General features: G+C 41.2%; 1 protein-coding gene across 5 annotated transcripts in view; it reads left to right on the top strand.

The window, feature by feature from the left end:
- PAH (phenylalanine hydroxylase) overlaps nt 1-19241 on the top strand; it is a 61242-nt gene extending 42001 nt beyond the window's left edge. Inside the window, exons 7-14 of one of the 5 annotated variants that reach the window (XM_080661433.1) lie at nt 1121-1256; nt 2320-2389; nt 4060-4116; nt 4902-4997; nt 5533-5666; nt 7291-7406; nt 8274-8335; nt 9275-10381. In XM_080661433.1, coding sequence (XP_080517559.1) covers nt 1121-1256; nt 2320-2389; nt 4060-4116; nt 4902-4997; nt 5533-5666; nt 7291-7406; nt 8274-8317 — 653 coding nt within the window. In that variant the 3' untranslated portion in view covers nt 8318-8335; nt 9275-10381. Of the gene's footprint in view, nt 1-1120; nt 1257-2319; nt 2390-4059; nt 4117-4901; nt 4998-5532; nt 5667-7290; nt 7407-8273; nt 10945-18327 lie in introns of those variants that run through there. The other 4 variants (XM_080661431.1, XM_080661430.1, XM_080661432.1 and 1 more) reach the window with 4 other exon arrangements.
- Nucleotides 19242-20185: the final 944 nt, after the last annotated feature.

Below are 20185 nucleotides of genomic sequence, written 5' to 3'. Positions count from 1 at the left end.
GCGAAATCACCAGCATAGTGATACATATACAGTAGGTGCTCAATGCATTTGGCTAACTTGGACTCACTATCTTAGTGGGGAACCACATCATTGGGATGACATGACTTCCAAGGAGATAAGGGTTTTCCTCTCTGCCAGTAGGTGGTGTTAATTCAGCAAAACCAAACTAAAACAATCAACTAACCATAGTAAACACCTACTTCCCCATTTGTAAAGTAGGGATAGTAAAAACATCTACCTCATAGGGGGATTGTGAGGATTAGTTAGTATGTATAAAGTACTTAGAACAGTGTCTGACAAATAGTATGTAATGTATAGCATTAGCTATTATTATAATGATGCTCACTGTTCTTATTCTCCTCCTAAGTCTGAAACAAATTGAGAAGAAAATAGAGGAACCAAAAAGATGGAGAACAAAATGTCACCTTTATTACTAATAAACGCTACTTAGAGAATGTGGTAGAGATGTGTAGCCACCATGGACTTCCTTGCCAATTCATTGGCACAGTGTGTAGTCCACTGCATGGCCAAGAGCAGACCAGAGTGTGCTCCTCTATGGACCAACAGTCAAGAGAGAAAGGGAAGAAAGAGTGAAATTAAGAATATTCATTGCTCTTTCCAAAGGCTCCAATCAGGGAAGTCACTGGTCCTCATGGGGTAGACTGTGTGAGGTGAGATAGAGAAGCTAGAGTGCTCCTTTCATCCTTTTCCTTCCTGGGAAGTGCTGTGCAAATTTTCTCTGCACTCTGGAAAGATAAGGAGTAGGGAATAAGCATTTCAACTTAACAAACAATAATAGAAGGTAAATTTATTGGATGTTTCCAAAGTGCTAGGTTCTGTGAAAGTACTTTGTTAGCTCTTTTGATTTTCAGAATGATCCTAAGAAGTATTTATCCACATGTTGCAGGTGAGGAACCTGTGTCTCATAGACTTGAACTTATTTGGCCCATATCACCCAGCTAGAAAGTATTCGGGTAGATATTTGAAGATGATAAGTCTATCTGGCATCAGCACCCATCTCCTGGACAGCAGGGTGTATTGCTTCCCCACCTAAAAGTCTTCAGAGACCTCTGGCTCTGCTGTGATGGGCTTTGAGTTTTCTTTCTCTCTTGATTCATAGGTTGCACTGGCTTCCGCCTCCGACCTGTGGCTGGCCTGCTTTCCTCTCGGGATTTCCTGGGTGGCCTGGCCTTCCGAGTCTTCCACTGCACCCAGTACATCAGACATGGGTCCAAGCCAATGTATACACCTGAACCGTGAGTATTATCCTCCCTCCACCAGTTGGCAGCAACAGTGTATGCCACCTCTCCCTAATCCAGGAATGAGGTTTGGTTTATTTGTGGACTCATCCATAGAACAAGTTGCCTGGATTGTTTGATGCTAAGGGAAAAACTCATCGCTTCTGGGGATTTTCTCTGTTCAAACAGACCATACTAATTGGAGATATGGACATCTTGTGAACCAAAGATTCAGACCTTCCCTGACCATGGGAATGGGAGGTCACATTCAAATTCCCAAGGGATTGTAGGAATCAGAGCTATAAAATTCCAAATGGGAACAGGAAAAAGAGAAGGCAAGCTATCTCAACACCTCTTAAATACATGCCTACATGATTCTAAGCTTCTTTTGCCTAGATTGTGTCTTGACTGGAAGTAGAGAATAGCTGGCTACTATGCTGCTTATTTTTGCATTTAGCTATCTCCTTAGGCAGCTAGAACTTAAGCAATTTATACAAAAAGTCAATAGGACACCCAAAATGGTCTTTCCCTGCCTATAAAATTTATTACTATAAATCAGAAAAGACCTGTTCTTAATGGACCTGGCACATAAAGTGTTAAATCAATGTAAGTTCTCTTTCTTGACTGACTGCTGCCCACTCTAGAATAAGAGAGGAACGATTCTATTAAAAATTATTTTTTATTTCTTATGGAGATAACTGAGCACATTGTACCTGCCCAAGAATGTCAATGCCAAGTTGAGGACTCGGGATGGGAAGTGTTCATGATCCACAGCTCACTCAGGTGTCTGGGGGAATGCCAACAAAAATATTGGCTCTTCTGCACCCCACTGGGCATATACCTAAGACCCCCTGGCTGCTGTGTCCTGTCCTGTCCCTTACTTTTCTTTACCTTCTTCCTTTTCTCTTGTACTCTGCCTCACCTGATCTCAAGGTTTGTATACCACTTATTCTTGGAAGTGAGGGCATAAGCCTGAAAGAATTAATTCCTTTCTTCCCACCCATTTCTTATGTAGAAAGACTGAGTCAGGCTTGCTTGTAACCCTTATTCACTCCCAAGCTCTATGTTTTCTGTCTTTCAGTGACATCTGCCATGAGCTGTTGGGACATGTGCCCTTGTTTTCAGATCGCAGTTTTGCCCAGTTTTCCCAGGTGAGGAATGAATCTCTTTAGCCTTCTAGCCTCATGTCTCTGGAAGGTACAGTTCTGTGCTACCACCTGTGATGGTTGTATGGTCCTATAGCAATACCCCTTCTAGAGACCACAGCATTTGATTTGGGAATCCCTCATCCTCTAAATTATATTGTTGAATTTGCTAATATCACTTATCCTACCAGGTGTAGTATAATAACCTTTTATCCATAAAAAACCTCTCTGATTCCCATGTAGAAGTGACCTTACCTTGTCAAGCAGTCATTTGGTGTATGTTTTCATTAAGTAAGATGACATTTGCCAAGAATCCAATGCCAATAGCCCTACTCAGAGTTGGTAAAAAAAATAATAAGCCAAATGTTTTTTCACTATCATCAAAACAGCAGGCTGGATCTTGATTCATCTATAACAGTGGTGACCGTGTTCAAAAAATGCTTCGGTGATCAGTGAAAGAATCCTACTAATGCTCTCCAGGCTTTGAGAGGTGGCCTAGAACCATCAATGGATCATGAGATTGTTGAACAACAATGTGACCTGAGAAAAGTTGTCTTGCCAGGCCACCCTGTTCTTCAAATGTGTATCAATAAAAAGCCCTCCTGCCACACACACACACACACACACACACACACACACACACACACACACACGGATCAAATGGAATGACCCATGAACAAATGCTGGACCAAGCATAAATTTCAGAGTAATGGGATTGTGTGTGAATTTCATAAGTAGCTGGAAGAAATAAACATTCTACTGTTGAAGGAAGAGGCTACCACTTAATGTATGAAACAAATGAACAAACAAAAAATCTGAATTAATTGCCTGCTAAATAAGGAAAAACTGTACTTGTAAGACACAGACTTCCCCCAAACAATGAAAACTTGCTTTTATGTAGGGTTCTGGGAAATGTGGATTCAGAGATTGTTGGACATTAAAAAGTGCTTAAGGATTGGTTGAACCTTAACTGTGGAAGTGTTACCACTGGACTGAAGTTACTGCTGATAGGCTGACTTTCAGAAGTGTGGTTATTGCTGCCCAGTGCCACTGCTTGTTTTGGAAGCTTTAAAACTGGGATTGTTGTTATGGCCAAAGATAAATCAGTTTTCTTATCAGATACAAGGCAGACTGAAGCAAATGCTGCAACAGAGACAAAAAGACCACTAGAGAAATTTTGTAGTTGAAGCTGTGATGAGAAGTGGTTCATGACATTTCAGACTCTCCAACTATATATACCTGGATGGATGTCAAGCACTTGTCCTGTGGTTTCTTCAGTGTATATGATTAAGACTCATCTAGTGCCCCAGGAATGTCCCACTTCTGCTGCAGAAGAATAATTACTAAATTGGAATCAAGAGATGAAGCTTTAGACACTAAGTGCTGTGTAACCTTGAGCATGCCATCTCCATTTTCTATGCCACAGTTTTCTCATCTGTAAAACAAATACAAAGGGCCAGCTAGGGAATGGTTTCCCCCACTCTAGAGATCTGTGATTCTATGATGTGTGGTTAAGGAAGACTTGACAGAACAATCAGGGTCTCTCTGAGCTCTTCTGAAGACATCTAGCCAACCATTACCTTCTGTGGTCAAGTACCTTTATCTTTAACTGAGGATAAAGGTTGAAAATAGGCAGATCCTGTCATGCCAATGACTCTGTTTTTTCATAATTACAGGAAATTGGCCTTGCCTCTTTGGGTGCACCTGATGAGTACATTGAGAAACTCGCCACGGTAAATTCTGTCCTTCTGTGGTGGGTAGTGGAAGTGTTATGGGTTACAGCCCTCAGGTCTCTGAAGCTTTGATCTTCCCCTGAAAGCCAGGTCATTTGGGAAGAAAATCAGAATGCGCTGGTTTACATTTGCACAAGTATAATTTTGCACTTGGGTTTCTCCTTAGTGGTTGGATTTTGAAATCAGCTGCATGCAGATGTTTACATGTGATTCTAAACAGAGTGCCTTGAAAATATCAATAAGCTGTAATAATTGCCCTTGAGATTTCTCCAGCATAAAATATGTGTGTGTGTGGAAGCAATGATTGATAAGGGGGTCATTCAGAAATTCCAAGTTTAGCACAGATGAGGGGATGGCCCTTCATTGATTCTATCACCTTCCAATCTCCTGCCTCCCACTGCTGAGCCTGATGGGATTGCCTGGTAAGTTCAAGCAACATAAAGGGAGCATCTCACTCTAGTTGATTCCATGAAGAAGAAAGCAAAAGTGGTGAAGGAGTTCCTGTTCTAGAGAGAAGAATTTGTTAGGGGTATACTTTTTGGGCACCCTCAATACTCTCCCACAGTGTCACTGCTTCCTGTCTCATCTATCATTCAGCCAACTGTTGATTCAACAAATGATTGGTTAGGGTGAGACACAAGAGACAGAGAGGTGACCTCATGTCATGCTGATTCAGAGAACAAACCTGCACAAACTCTCACCTGGGCAGTCCGGTCCTTGATTGTGGGGCATCTGCTGCCTTTACCTCCCTTAAGGTGTGCTTTCAACTTGACTTTCCATTCCAGATTTACTGGTTTACTGTGGAGTTTGGACTCTGCAAACAAGGAGATTCCATAAAGGCATATGGCGCTGGGCTCCTGTCATCCTTTGGTGAATTACAGGTATGATTCTAATAGGAACTAACAATAGATTTAAAAGTGGTGGAAACAGCTGACCATTCTTTTTTTATTGGTGCTATGGAAACCCCATTTACATTCATATTGTGATTCAACCAAGGGGATTAACCTGAAGAGATTGCTGCCTTAGCAGTTATGATCTGATCATGAGTGTGGGTGTTAATTGAACTGTAAGTTCACATGTCTCCAGGACAGAGGGGCCTCCTGATTCCAAGATTGAACTGTGCCTACAGATGTATGAAAACACATGCCGACAAATGTGGTTGGCTCCGTCATCTGTTGACCACCTTATTTGAAAATGGTTGCAGTGCATTACTTATTTCTATCTTGACTGTAGGTTTTAGATGAACTATAAAGGGTAGAATATAGCAGATGCAAAATAATTAAGTTTACTGAATTTGGGCTGTGGTGTGGAAGGAATACAGGTGAGATGGGAGAAGGCACACAAATGGCCTGTGGGATACAACAGGGACCATTGGCCCTGATTTAACTGTGAAATTTTTCCACTTGATGTTTGCAGTACTGCTTGTCGGACAAGCCCATCCTCCTCCCACTGGAGCTGGAGAAGACAGCCATCCAGGAGTACACGATCACAGAGTTCCAGCCCCTGTATTACGTGGCTGAGAGTTTTAATGATGCTAAGGAGAAAGTAAGGTGAGGTGGCAACTAAGGCAGGTCAGCAGCTCTTGGAACCTCCTTACTTGCTCTGGTGCCACTGATCGGTGGGTGGTTGGCCACGAGATGGACTCCAATGCCCACAGAAATAGTGTGTAGCAGACAGAGCCTCCCACCCTTGTCCCTTCCCACTCTCTGTTGGGAGGGGTTCCTTCGTGAGACCCTGTTTCACAGCTTATTGTCCTCACATGCCAATCCCTGCAGACTACCTGGCCACCTGATCCTTGTTCAATATAGCCACCAAATCCACAGATTGAACCCTCCTGTGTGCAGAGTAGACACAGAAGTCCCTCCACCAAATCAGTCCTTGAAATCTTATAACCTGTGTTCACTTTATTCTCCTAGACACCTGCAGAACTCACTCCCTGACCTCCTTCAAATCTTCACCCACATTTAACCTTCTTTGTGCGTCTTTCTCTAACCAACTTATTTAAAATCACTACTCAGCCCAACCCCAGCACTACTTACCCGCTTCTATGACTTATTTGTCTGTTTTCTACTTATTAACATCTACTATACTGTATTATAGGATTTAAGATCCATGAGGATAGAGATTTTGTTATTTCTGTTTACTACTCTTCCCCCAGCCCTTAGAACATTGCATGACACATAGTAGGCACTCAACAAGTAATTAGCAAATGCACCAATCTCAGGACGTGAGTGAGCCCAGGAATTCCAACTCTGGAACTTGGATATCTAGCCACTGTGCTCCACCAGACTTGATAAACTTGGAGAGCACTACTAGCCTCCCTTATAATTGTCTTCTCATTATGGCAGCTTCTACTTTCACCAGAAGCCAACTTAGAAATATCATTTGTGATACCTTTGCATTTTATACATCATTTTGGAATAGCTTGTTAATTACATTGCTTAACGTGCATTCCTCCCAGACCTAGGAGTAATAAAGAAGAAACAAGCCTACTGAAGAGTCAGACTACTTTGGTCTTTTCAGCTTCACAATATATTGTCAGTATGGCGTTGGTAGACACTTAGCTGCAAGCCTCAGTTTTCTCATCTGTAAAATGGGGGAAATAATAGTACCTTCCTGCTAGAGTTTTTATGAAAATTAAAATAGGAGTGAGAATTATAAAGACTATAGAACAGTAAGAACTTAACATAGTTCTTGGTACAGGGGAGGCACTGGAGCCATGCTAAATTTCACTCACAATGGAGTGTTTTCTTCAACTCTTGAGAGCTGTATTCCCTCCTTGCACTGATTGCCAAGCATCTCAGAGCTTTTTTTTTCTATAACACTCTGTAGCTGGATTCTGCTTGCTCATTTTATTTTATTTTATTTTATAATGAGAATTTGGGCCTTATTGTAATCTGGGCTTTTATTGTAAGCTGCCTCTGTCTTTTTTGAAAGTAGGTGACCAAATAAATATGTGCCTACATGTGTTTATACAGTCACATAGACACACAAACAGCAAAGGGTTCCCAAGAGGACTTCACTAAAATTCCATCACACGTCTCAGCATCTAAACCCTCTGTTCTAGTGTTTTCTGTGTTACTAATAGCCAAGTGAAAGGCCATTGAAAAATCTTTCAGAATTACCTTTTCCCCAAATGGTGCCCTTCACTCAGATCTATGGTTTTGGTTTCAGAAACTTTGCTGCTACAATCCCACGGCCCTTCTCAGTTCGTTATGACCCATACACCCAAAGGATTGAGGTCTTGGACAATACCCAGCAACTTAAGATTTTGGCTGACTCCATCAACAGTAAGTAACATACATTTGAGGCCACTCTCTTTCCCAGAAATCAAGAGTTGTGTTTTCTTATCTTTACGATTAAAACAGTAAGAAATTTATTAAATTTCTTGCCATGTTCTTATGAAGGTTAAAATAAGAATGAGAATTATAAAGACTATAGAACAGTAAGAACTTAACATAGTTCTTGGTACAGGGGAGGCACTGGAGCCATGCTAAATTTTACTCATAATGTAGTGTTTTCTTCAATTCTTCAGAGCTATATTCCCTCCTTGCACTGATTGCCAAGCATCTCAGAGCTTGGTAAGAACATGGCATGAATGGGAGCGGCTCCATCAGACCTTCTTAATCCAGTGCTCTAGGCTGAGTTATCTACTTAGACTGTGCATTCTCAAACCTAGTGTGCATCAGAATCACTTGGGGTGATAGTTAAAAATGAATAGTCATGGGTCATAGCCCCAGACTACATTCACTAAATATGTGGTAAGGCTTGGGAGTTTGTATTTGTAATAAGGCCCCAGGTGATTCTGACACAGGAGGTTTGTATGAACCACACTTTTAGGTTCAATGGCTTGGCTTCTTGGAAGCATCAGTGGATGGTCATGTAAAAAAGAAACAGAACAGCTGGTGATTTTACCGGGGGAGAAAACTGTTAACTCCTTTCCTGAGAAGCAGTCTATGGAAAGAGGAAGCCAATTGTATTAATAGCTCTCTTACTTCCTAAAAGTTGAAACTACCTAAGCCATGATTGCCCAAATTCTATCACTGTTAGCTCCTTGAGGGTTGGGGTGCATCCCAATGATTTCCCAGTGCTTTACACATTGTGGACACTTGAAGGGTATGTGTTCATGATATGAGTGGCTCATCTATTTTTTGTAGGTGAAGTTGGAATCCTTTGCAATGCCCTCCAGAAAATAAAGTGAAGCCATGGACAGAACCGGGTCTGTCAACTGAGAATCTGTTGATAGAAATCCAACTACTTCTTTTATTTTATCTGAGAAAGTCTGAAAATCAAACCTTAATTAGAAATGACAGCCTTAAATCACTTTTTTGAACAAGGTGAAGGAGCAACAAATAAGTCTAAATAATCTGAAATGACAGCATATTAATACATACCCCAAAGCATAATGGTGGATCTTTTGGGGTCATCTTTTGATTTTGAGATGATAATCACATACTTTCAACTGAGTTAAAATGAATAATGTAACTTTTCATCAAAGTTAATTAATCTGTGACCTGCTTCATTCAAGCTTCATATTTACATAGAGAATTCCTAAAGGAGTATGTATCACTCAATGTAAAACACAAGCCTGTGATCAGAATTGAACTTTGGGTTTAATATAAATCTTAGCCTACAAAAGTCATTTTCTAGTTCATTGAACTATGATTCTAATAACTGCTTTATTGTATTGCCTATAAAGATTTGCTTTAATTCAGAACCCTATTAAAATAGTTAGAAACATTAAAATTCATAGTATAATATCAAAACATTTCTGTATGTTTTATTGTAACCATAAATACTGCTGTGGAAGATAGTATAACTCCACACCTGACCCCTACAACTTGCAGCATCATTTTCCAGTAATTGTAAAGTTTGTTTTGGGAGATATTTTGAAGATTCTTATGATTTATTAGATGTTAACTAAAAGCCTAGCTGGTAGATATTCAGTAAATAGTCATTGAATGAATAAGGAAATACATTATTAAAGAGCAAATGAGAATTTTTAATTATGTTAAAAATATTTAGTGGTTACAAAATTTTGGACTTTCAAGTGTTTCTTGGAATGAAATATTTCTCTCACTGCCTTAGAAATATATTAGCTGGATAATCTTGTGACATGAAACAATGGTCAAAGAATCTGATTTCCAATCCATTGCAGGGGCTCATTGTGATCATCTAAGTCATATCTGGATGGATAGTCAACAGACTTCAACTTTTGTTGGTTGTACATCTCACATGAACACTGGATATCTGAGAAAGAGTGGGGAGGATAATAATGCCTTAAAAACTGTGCTTTGGCCCTGACTGCTTTGGCTCAGTGGATAGAGGGTCGGCCTGCAGACTCAAGAGTCCTAGGTTCGATTCTGGTCAAGGGCACGTACCTTGGTTGCGGGCACATCTCCAGTAGGAGGTGTGCAGGAGGCAGCTGATCAATGTTTCTCTCTCATCGATGTTTCTAACTCTCTATCCCTCTATCTTCCACTCTGCAAAAAATCAAAATATATTTAAAAAAATACACAAAAATACTGTGCTTTGAAATAATTCTCACACTACAGAATTTAAACCTTTCAACACAGTCCAAATCTATATAAACATGCAAATTAATGTTGTAAGCAATAAAATAATGAAATGTTCATCAACATGAAGCTAAACCTGTATCTTGAAAAATATAACTTTGGAGATTGAAATGGAAATTTCTTCTTTAAAGCTGAAGGCAGTATACCTTCATTCCTCTGTTCCCATTTCTGACAGTAACACACCATTTTGAAGCTTCCTTTTCCTTCTAGAGCTGTAGCATTACCGGTTTTAAATCACAAGCTCCAAAAAGTCAACACTCTGTTGCTAATGACTTTTTTTTTTCAATCTGGAAATATTGTGTTGTGCTAATTTTATGAAATAGTTAACATAAAGGAAATTGATTTAAATCATCATTCTCCAGACATGTGGTTTTACTGAGGATTCAACACAAGAAAACATGACTTTGCTTTGCTGCCCAAGTTTAAGACTTTCTTGCCCAAGTGGTCAAACTTTTTGTCTTTCTAGGGGCAGGAATTCAAGACCAATTTTTAAAAGTCATTCCACTGGCTGGTGTGGCTCAGTTAGTTGAGCATCACTCTGGGCACTGAATGGACACCATTTGGATTCCCAGTCAGGGCACATGCCCAGGATATAGGTTTGATTCCCGGTCGGGGTGCATGCAGGAGGCAACCAATCAATGTTTCTCTGTCACATAGATGTTTATCTTTGTCTCTCCCTTCCTCTCTTTAAAATCAATAAAAACATATTTTTAAATAAAATAAGTCATTGATACCATGATCAATGTCATTTCCCGCTCTGAGCACTGCACTCCAAAGCCAACCTTAGAAATAATTCTTGAAAAACCAAACAGGACAAATTAGTCCCTCAACTATGGATGTGATAAGAAAGCATCCTGTTCTTTTAAGAGTACTGCTCTATCACCACTCATTAAAGGATTGTCAAATAAATGTCACCAAAATTAGCCATTAGCTGTATAGTTTGTAGAAGTAAGAGAGAATCAACTAATATACAATGATTGACAATGCAATTATTACACTTTCTTGAATCTTCAGTAAAACAACAAATATTTATTTGACCAGCTACTTGCTTGCCAGTTCAAAATGATTACCGGGTGGGCCATGGGGCAGCGCTTCTGTGACCCCACTGTGTTGAGCTGATTTAGCAGGTCCTTGTTTCCATCTATGCACCATCCCACTCCTGGACCTCCTTTTCTCTTCCACCCTGGGGCTCTCTGAACTAAAAGGAAGAGTCTTTCATTTTTCAGTCCAGGCTCAGAATTTGCTCAGATGGAACCACAAAAAAAAGCTCCATTTTAGGAAACTCAAACCTCAGCATTCCAAAGATCCAGTTTCTATTTGGTGAAATTAAAAGCTCCATCTCCTGGACATACAGGCCAGGGCAGTGGATTTTAAGCCAATCCCAGTATTAGCCTGCCCTGGATTTACCAGGAGTAAAGATTAAAATGGCCATGTGCCTTCGAAGCCCTCACCTGGTGCTCTTCCACCTGCATTTGGAGGTGGTGCAGAGGAGGGATCTGGAGGAGAAATAGATTCTGGAAGAGGGAAGGGTGAGAGGCATCAAAATAGCTAAAGTCTTTAAGTCTAAAATGGGAGGTGACACTGAGGGAGAACATGAAAAGAAACTTTCAGATTCGCCCAGGCAATGACATATGCTCCAGAGGGCGTGGAAATGGGGTTCTCAGACCTCCCCACTCAGCAGGTTAATTAAAACCAACTCCTGCACCCCCCCCCCCCCCCAAAGCCCCAGACTTCTCCATCCACTTTAGGAGAAGATGGGCTGGCTGCTCTTTACCTTAAATATCCACGAGTTGACTTCAGCCAGAACCACGGACAGCTCCCGCCCCAGTTCTTCTGCCCCTCCAGGCCCTGGACAGTCTCCAGTTCCACTGGGGATGACCTGGAGTGTGACTCCCCAGATAGGCCTCCTCTTGCTCTGCTCTCTCCATCCTCCCAGGGTGTCTTGTTAAGAGCCTGGAGTCCCGCCTTGAGCTAGGTACCCAAACCTGCTCCCAAGACCAACGGTGCTTGGTCCCAAGTAGAAGTTTACATGAATATGACCTTCCCAAGTCCAGTGTCAGCCTGTTTATTGATGCCTTAGAACAAAAGCTCAGAGATACACATATTCACTCAGAAGAAAGAGGCCTATGGTTGTATTCTCCTATTTCTTCTGAATCAAAACAGAGTAGAGATGAAGTTCTGTCATTTCCCTGGATTAGCAGGGTGCCCTAACCTCGTCTCATTTTAAAGTAGTTTTTGGAATAGTCAAGTGCCACCGAACCCTCAAAACTTTGTTCTTGGAAGCATTTTCTGACTAAGGAGACAACAGAACATGGTGATTAATCAAAGAAGTTGAAGTTGGATTGAAACCCGAGTATCCCATTCCCTGAATATATGGCCTCAAGCAATTTATGGCCTCAAGCAATTTATTTACCACCTTCTGCTTCTGTTCCTTCATCAGTAACTTGAGAATATAATAGTATGTGCCTTTAGGTTTGATAAGAGTGTTAATTAAAATAAATCTGTAAAGAGTTTAGGAGAGTGCTAAGTATCAATTATCATCACTAATACTACCTAGCAAATGCTAATCAAGGGGCAATGGAAACCTGTTAGAAGCAAGTTGGCTCTTTTATGGCAAAAAAAAATCCAGTGTGGCCAAGAGGGATGGAACTGGAGAAATGGGAATAGATTAAGGAGGCTGAAGCTATACTTTGCCTACTTAGAGATGAAGTTTTGCCATTTCCCTGGAAGTAAGATGATGAATTTTAGAGTCAGACTCCCTGGATGAACTCCTGCTTTATTTACCCTTCCCCAGCTATTAGCCACAAGCAATTGTTATCTCTGTACTTTTTAACAACTAAGTGCCAACAATAATATTGCCCACCTTATGTGGTGGCTGTGATAATTAAATTAATTCTAAGCATTCAGTAAGTGTTTGGTACTATGTGTACCTTGCCCTCTAAAAGCAAAATTGATTCCGATGCTGTCAGTTACCCACCCATCAGCTTTCTGCCAATGACCAAGAAGAGTTGATCAAGTTCTTGTTTGTTTGTTTTAAACTGGCTCCCAGAACTTCCTCAGTGGAGTTAAGCTCCATTGCCCACAATAATAGTTGCTTGATAACACTTCCTTTTAGTGTCTTTTCTTCCCTGTTTCTCTTTCCTACATTTTTCTCTCCAGTTCCTAAGTAAACTGTTTGCACTAGAATCCTTGTCTCAGGGTCCACTTCTGGGAGAACCCAAATGAAGACAGAGGTACATAATGTTTCCTGTTAATCATGATGGGGGCATGTGTTGCTCATACAAGCTTCTGAATTTTCCCTTCCAATATTGCCATTCCGAAGCCCATATCCCATGAAATTATTAATTTTAATATTTATTTGTTCTCTCTTAGCTCATATATTTTTACTTCTCTTTCTTACATTTCCCTGATTTCCAAGGAAAATTTAAATCTTAACAACTGCTACCACCTGTTAACCAAGTATGGACACAATTTGGACCCTTATCACTCTCTAATCAAAATGACCTTGTTTAGCCGAAACCGGTTTGGCTCAGTGGATAGAGCGTCGGCCTGCGGACTCAAGGGTCCCAGGTTCGATTCCGGTCAAGGGCATGTACCTGGGTTGCGGGCACATCCCCAGTAGGGGGCGTGCAGGAGGCAGCTGATCGATGTCTCTCTCTCATTGATGTTTCTAACTCTCTATCCCTCTCTCTTCCTCTCTGTAAAAAATCAATAAAATATATTTTTTTAAAAAAATGACCTTGTTTATTTGAATTCCATCCCATAACGTACTATTTATACTCTTACAACTTCCAAAAGAGGTTTTCAAGCAAGTTTTTTATCTGCACTGAAAAGGAATACCATCATCATCACTGTCCTGCAGGAACCTGATAGACTGCTATTTCCTAAGAATATGGCTGGGAATCAAATTCCGGATTTAGGCCTATGTACATGTACTACAAATAACCCAACCTCAAATATATATACAAGGGTAAATTGAACCCTCCAATTCATGAGTAACTCAGAAGGAGCAACTCCTATCATAGAGTGGGTATCCTGGAGTCAGGCAGGCTGGGTTCTCATCTTGGCTCCTCCACTATAAACTGGGTAACCTTGAGAAATGTAGTTAATCTTGTTATACTTGGTTTTCTCATTTGCAACTTAGGGATAATGCTTGTAGAGGTGTTCTCTCTTTTCCGCGTCAGCACGGAAAAGGAATGGGTCCGATTCTGAGTGGAGGAGCTGGGGATTAAGAAATAAAAGAAAGAAAGAGACCAGCCGAAACCGGTTTGGCTCAGTGGATAGAGCGTCGGCCTGCGGACTGAAAGGTCCCGGGTTCGATTCCGGTCAAGGGCATGTACCTTGGTTGCGGGCACATCCTCAGTGGGAGGTGTGCAGGAGGCAGCTGATCGATGTTTCTCTCTCATTGATGTTTCTAGCTCTCTATCCCTCTCCCTTCCTCTCTGTGAAATATCAATAAAAATATATTTAAAAAAAAAAAAGAAAAGAAAGAGACCAGATAAAAAGATAGAAACATAGCTGGGAGCCAGGTGGGACGCCATTCTCTCTGATGGAGAGGCAGGGACCCTGGAGCCCACGCAGCACATTTATTTTATACCCCCAAATACCAGGAAGTATCACCAAAACTTAGGATCAAAGGAGCTTATTTGCATTCTTGAGTAGGCCCTAGCATTCCTGGTGCTTGCCTGGATTTACATATCACAGCCCGCTCCCTGGCACCTGGACAAAGGTAAAAAGTCAGTACTGATAACGCCCCCCACCTTCTTGGGGAGGGAGTAACCCAGATGCGGCTCTGCCAGTCGCCTTGGGCTCAGCTGACAACAATTTAAAGAAATGCCCATGTGCCCTCCCAGGCGGCCCTCTACAAATACTAATGCATACACACCTTACAGGTTATTTTCCTAGGGATTAAAAATACTAATACATATTAAGTACTTGACACAATGGCATATCCTAAGTGTCCAAGAAATGTTAGCCCTCACTCTAAGGATTGATGATAGTAACAACAACAGCATTTTGTAGAGGAACCATAAGAGACCACATAGAACACACTGAATCTTCAGAATCTGGAAGCTGAAGAGACCACAAATATCCTGCAGCATGGCAATCTTCCAAAAAAGGTAAATGAATTAACATTCTATAAACACACAACTGGTTTCAGCAGACAAACGTAGCAATTGTTCAGTAAATTTTAGATAAAGCTTGCTGGTATTGTTGCAACGACTGGCAAAGGGCAGAGCTGGTTATTGGAAGACATTAAGGTTATAGTCAGTGCAGAGTCTATTCATTGTCACCTGGCAGGTAGCCACAGGGAACACATAACATCAGCTGGGAAAAGGAAACCATATCTCTTCTCCAGGCCAAGAATGTGGACAGCAACCTATCTACCTTGGAAGAGGAGGTGGGACTTCCTGGATTCAGTTTGCCAGAGGGAGAAGTGTGTTTCATTAGCATGGCCCTGAGGTGGAAGCACATAGAAACAGAGAAGGGAGTGTAGCTTCTGCCTGGGTACTCTCAGTGGATTGATCTCTAGATTGACCAGTTGGCCAGTTCCCAGGATAGAATGAGTATCCATGGTATACAAGTCACATTGCTGCTGGGAGGGACACATGGTGGCATTTGCCTTAGAAATATCTGCCCCTATTTTCAAGCTCCCACCTTGGAGTCCCTATCCAGAGTCAACTGCTGGAATTCTTACAGACATTTTAATCTAAATAAAGCTGGGCTGCCTATTTGATTACAGTATTGCTTCCTAAAGAAGCATCATCTTCATGGCAAAGATGCATTGTTGAAAAAAAATATATATATATCTTTGTATCTTTTTCTGTTCTTCTGGCTCCTAGGATAATTTAGTGTTATGCTTCTGAGTATGGTCTCTAGAATCAGATTGACTAGCTTTGAACCTGAGCACTGCCACTGTTTGTTTGTGACTTGGAAAAAGTTGCCTAATAGTATTTGTTGACGTATATTGACTTTTATCTTGTGCTAGGCAGGTATTAAGTAACATGCCCAACTTCACTTAACTAGTCAAGGAGCCAGGACTCGAGTTCAGGAAGCTTGACTCCCAAGTCCACTATACTATTCTATTATGCTATGTTTCAGTTTTCTCATCTTTAAAATGGGGATAATAATAATACTTCCTCCTGGCAGGGAAAGTAATGTACTTGTAAGTGGTAAGGCTGCAAATATATTAATTTCCCCTGACATGTTTTAATGGTTCCATTTTACTGAGCCAACTTAAGTTTAGAGAAGTTAAGGTACTTTCATACAGTAAAATGTTTAAAAACATTTTTATTGATTTTTAGAGAAAGAAGAAGATAGAGGGAGAGAGAAACATTGATGTGAGAGTGAAACATTGATTAACTGCCTCCTGCACGCCCCTTACCAGGGATTGAGCCCACAACCTGGGCATGTGCTATGACTGGGAATGGAACAAACAACCTTTTGGCACATGGGGTGACACCCAACTAACTGAGCCACACCAGCCAGGGATCCTACAGTAAATTTTTGAAGTAGACTGGATTTAAATTCAAATTTATATTACTTATAGACTTGAAATTCAAACTCATACTCAGCCATGTGCTCATGATGTGATAAGGGATATGAAGAAAATAGACATCTAATTCTTCATTAAAATAATTTTTGATAGATTACTATATACTTTTGGCAAGTAATCTGAACATGTTCAAATACTTGAATGATATTATTATAATAAACCTTATTTATGTCAATAAGGTTTCTCGGCACTTACCACCATAAAAAATTAAAAACACACACACACAAACAGAATAAATGCTGCTTTCTGACTCATTACAGCAATAAGTTAATTCTACATGAACTAATAGAGGTAAAAAGCATACCAACCTAACTAATTAATAAATGCATTTTTAATTAATATAAACTGTTGTGGTAAATATCTATTTGTAAATGGTGTACTTTTAATATTTGTACACTAGAGGCCTGTGCACCAGTGGAGTCCCTCGAATTCATGCACCAGTGGAATCCCTCAGCCTGGCCTGCGGGATCAGGCCGAAACCGGCTCTCCGACATCCCCTGAAGGGTTCTGGATTGCGAGAGGGTGCAGGCCAGGCCTAGGGACCCCACCAGTGCACGATCGGGCTGGGGAGGGACGCGGGAGGTTGGCCAGCCGGGGAGGGACCATGGGAGGGCTCCAGGGCATGTCCAGCCTGTCTCACTCAGTCCTGATCGGCCGGACCCCAGCAGCAAGCTAACCTACTGGTTGGAGTGTCTGCCCCCTGGTAGTCAGTGCATGTCATAGCAAGCAGTTGAGCGGCCTTAGCATGTCATTAGCATATTATGCTTACTCAATCCACAGAAACATTTTAGCCCTTAAGACCTTAAGGTCACAGGAAAAATTTTAAAACCAGACAAACTTTTAATTCATATTCATATTTTTTATTGCAAAGTATAATAAATTGCTTTTAGGAATAAAATGTATTACATTGGGATAAAACTCTGTGTGCAATACAGAATGAAAATAGGATTTAAGAAAATGGAAACATATAACATTTTTAACTATGAGCTAAATGCTTATTCACAAATTTTGAATGGATAATGGTGAATCTCAAGTTGTAATGAAATTCAGACTTCTTTGGAAACCTATAGAAGTATGAGCTACAGTTTTATTTTAAATGTCAATATTTTAATACCCCAGAAATTAAATTATTTGCAATAGATGATAAAAATTTTCAGATGATAACTTACAAATACATGAGGGGTGCATAGTTTTATAAAATTCTTTTAGGAGTGTATGAAAAAAGTTTGGATAGTAGGTGTGTATTATAGGCTACACTGTGTTTAGTGGCCCGTAGACGGAGTCTCTTCTCACACACTGCTCCAGTTTTACTTGAACAATTAGAAGTTGAGAGCTGTCATTTGCATTGATTGTTCCATAACTTATTAGAAAGGCCCTGGATTGGAAGCTCACTGGGATGGAAATGCAGCATGATGGAAATAGCACTAGATCTCATGTGAGTTCTGAGTTCCCTCCGAACTAGCTCTTTGGCTCGCTGAACCATAGTTGCCCCATCTGAAACATGAGCATAAGAAAACGCGCCCTCCCCAATTCACAGTGTAGTAGAATATAGTGATGAAGAACACAGGCTCTGGGTTCAAATTCCAGCTTTGCCACGTACCAGCTGGGTGACCTAATATTTTTTTATCTCTCTGTGCCTTCTGTTTGTCATCTGATACTTATAATAGGAATAATAGTACCTACTAAATAGTTATTGTGATGGTTAACCAAGTTAATATTTACAGATAAAGTGATTTCAATAGTGTCTGGCACATAGCTATTTTTATTACTACCTTAGCTGTAACTGTTGTTGAGAAAATCAAAAGCATTAGAAATGCTTTAAACCTTCTGGCTGCTACACAAATAAAAAATACTAATAAAACTATATTGGTTATGATGCTTTCACCAGCAAACTACAAAACACACACACACACACACACACACACACACAGAGAGAGAGAAAAACTTCAATAAAACGAGCTTAATCTATGAAGAGATTTATTATTGCCCATAACAGTAAGTCCATAGATGTCAGAATCAGGGCTCCTGTGCCATTACCCTGGGCTGTGTCCTAAGAGTGTGCTGTCTTTGTCTTCACAGTGACTTCCCTCATGCTCACAGGATGGCTACTGGAAGGAGCTGAAGCCAGGCATTGCCCTTTTGCTGTAGTTTGAATGTTGGTGTCCCCCCAAAATTCTTATGTTGAAACCCTCACCTTGACCATGCTGATGTCTTGATCTTTACCTTCCCAGCCTCCATCACTGTTGTGTACAAGGCACCCGGTCTGTGGTACTATGTTATAGCAGCCCAAACAGACCAAGATATCTTCCATCTAATTGGTCATCTTAAGTCAGGTGCCCATCTCTGTATCACAAACATTGCTTAAGGACATACCACGCAGATTGCCTTCACCCTGGGTGTCTGAACTGATTGTTGGCAAATGCGATATTGTGACTAGTTTAGAGTAATCAAGATCAAGGCCCTGCCCTAGCAGGTTTGGCTCAGTGGATAGATTATCGGACAAAAGGGTCCCGGGTTCGATTCCAGTCAAAGGCACATACCTTGGTTGTAGGCTCAATCCCTCAATCCCTGGCCCTGGTCAGGGCAAATGCAGGAGGCAACCAATCAATGTGTCTCACATCAGTGTTTCTCTCTCTGTCTCTTCCCCTCCCTTCCACTCTCCCTAAAAAAAGAGTCAATGGAAAAATATCCTCAGGTGAGGATTAACAACAACAACAAAGATTCAGGCCCTGAAACTTGGGAGTGAGTCTGGTGCTGTCTTAGGGTCCCAGCACGAAGCAGATGACATATTAAAACTAGCCTGGCTGATGTAGCTCAGTGGTTGAGTTTCGACCTATGAACCAGGAGGTCTGCGGGGTCAGGGCACATGTCTGGGTTTCGGGCTTGATCACCAGTGTGGGGTGTGCAGGAGGCAGCTGATCAGTGATTCTCTTTCATCATTGATGTTCCTATCTTTCTCTCCCTTCCCCTGAAATCAATAAAAATATACATTTAAAAAAACTAGTCGCATAAAGAGAATTTACTAAAGGGACTATAAAGTTGTGGGCAGAGTTTGGGTAACTCAACAAGGGACTGTGCAGGCCAGAGGTAGCAACAACAAGGAGCCATTAGTACCATCCTCACTGTGAGGACGGGGAGCTTCTCCAAGAAGGTGCGCACAGAGCATCAGAGGGAGAGGGCTGCCCCGGAGGATCTCTGTCCATTCCCAGAGAGCTGCTGGCAACTGCAGTTACTTAGCAATGAAGGAAGACAGCAAAATAACCCCCGCAGCCATACTTTTCCACCACTTGCTGAAAAACACAGAGGAAGGGCATCGTTAATGCCATTGGTATCCCCCCAGCCCCAGGTCAGACACCCAGGCCTGGGTCAGGGTGCAGGAAAAGAAAGATGCATTTGGAGAAGCAAATGAAATAGTGTCACGCCTGGGCCGCACAGGGGAGAGGAGTGATATCTAAACAAGATGGTGTCCTGGTGGGAAAGAGGAAAGGGATGCTGGATAAATACCTAACAAGATCCACTCCCGGTATCCTCATTCAAAAGAAAAGCGTCCTGTTTCTTTTTCAAATGTCAGTGATCTAAAGTTGCAGACATCTCTTCTTTGTAAGTAAAATCCAATCCATCCTCAAGGGAGCTGCACAAGAAGATAACACAGGCTGAGCTGCCACCACTTGATGAGGGATTCAGGGAAAGGGGGTGTCCAGATCTTTCAGGGAAAAGTGAAGAAATCCATCCCCATGAGGGATTGCAAAGGGAAGTGGCTGTTCCCTGGACAAAGCCAAAGAGGACAGCCTAATGAGGCCTAAGCCCGTTATGTGGTGTCATTTACTGAATCGTGTTGGCTGCCTTGCAATGTTTCAAGGCAATTTTTTTTTGTAATACATGATTAGTAGGAAAAGATTTGGATGTTGCCATTTTCCAAAGAAAACTTGACTACATT

This window comes from Plecotus auritus (assembly GCF_963455305.1).
Source record: "Plecotus auritus genome assembly, chromosome: 3".
NCBI lineage: Eukaryota > Metazoa > Chordata > Mammalia > Chiroptera > Vespertilionidae > Plecotus > Plecotus auritus.
Note: the sequence above shows the minus strand (reverse complement) of the source record. Positions and strands in the feature narration are given on the sequence as shown.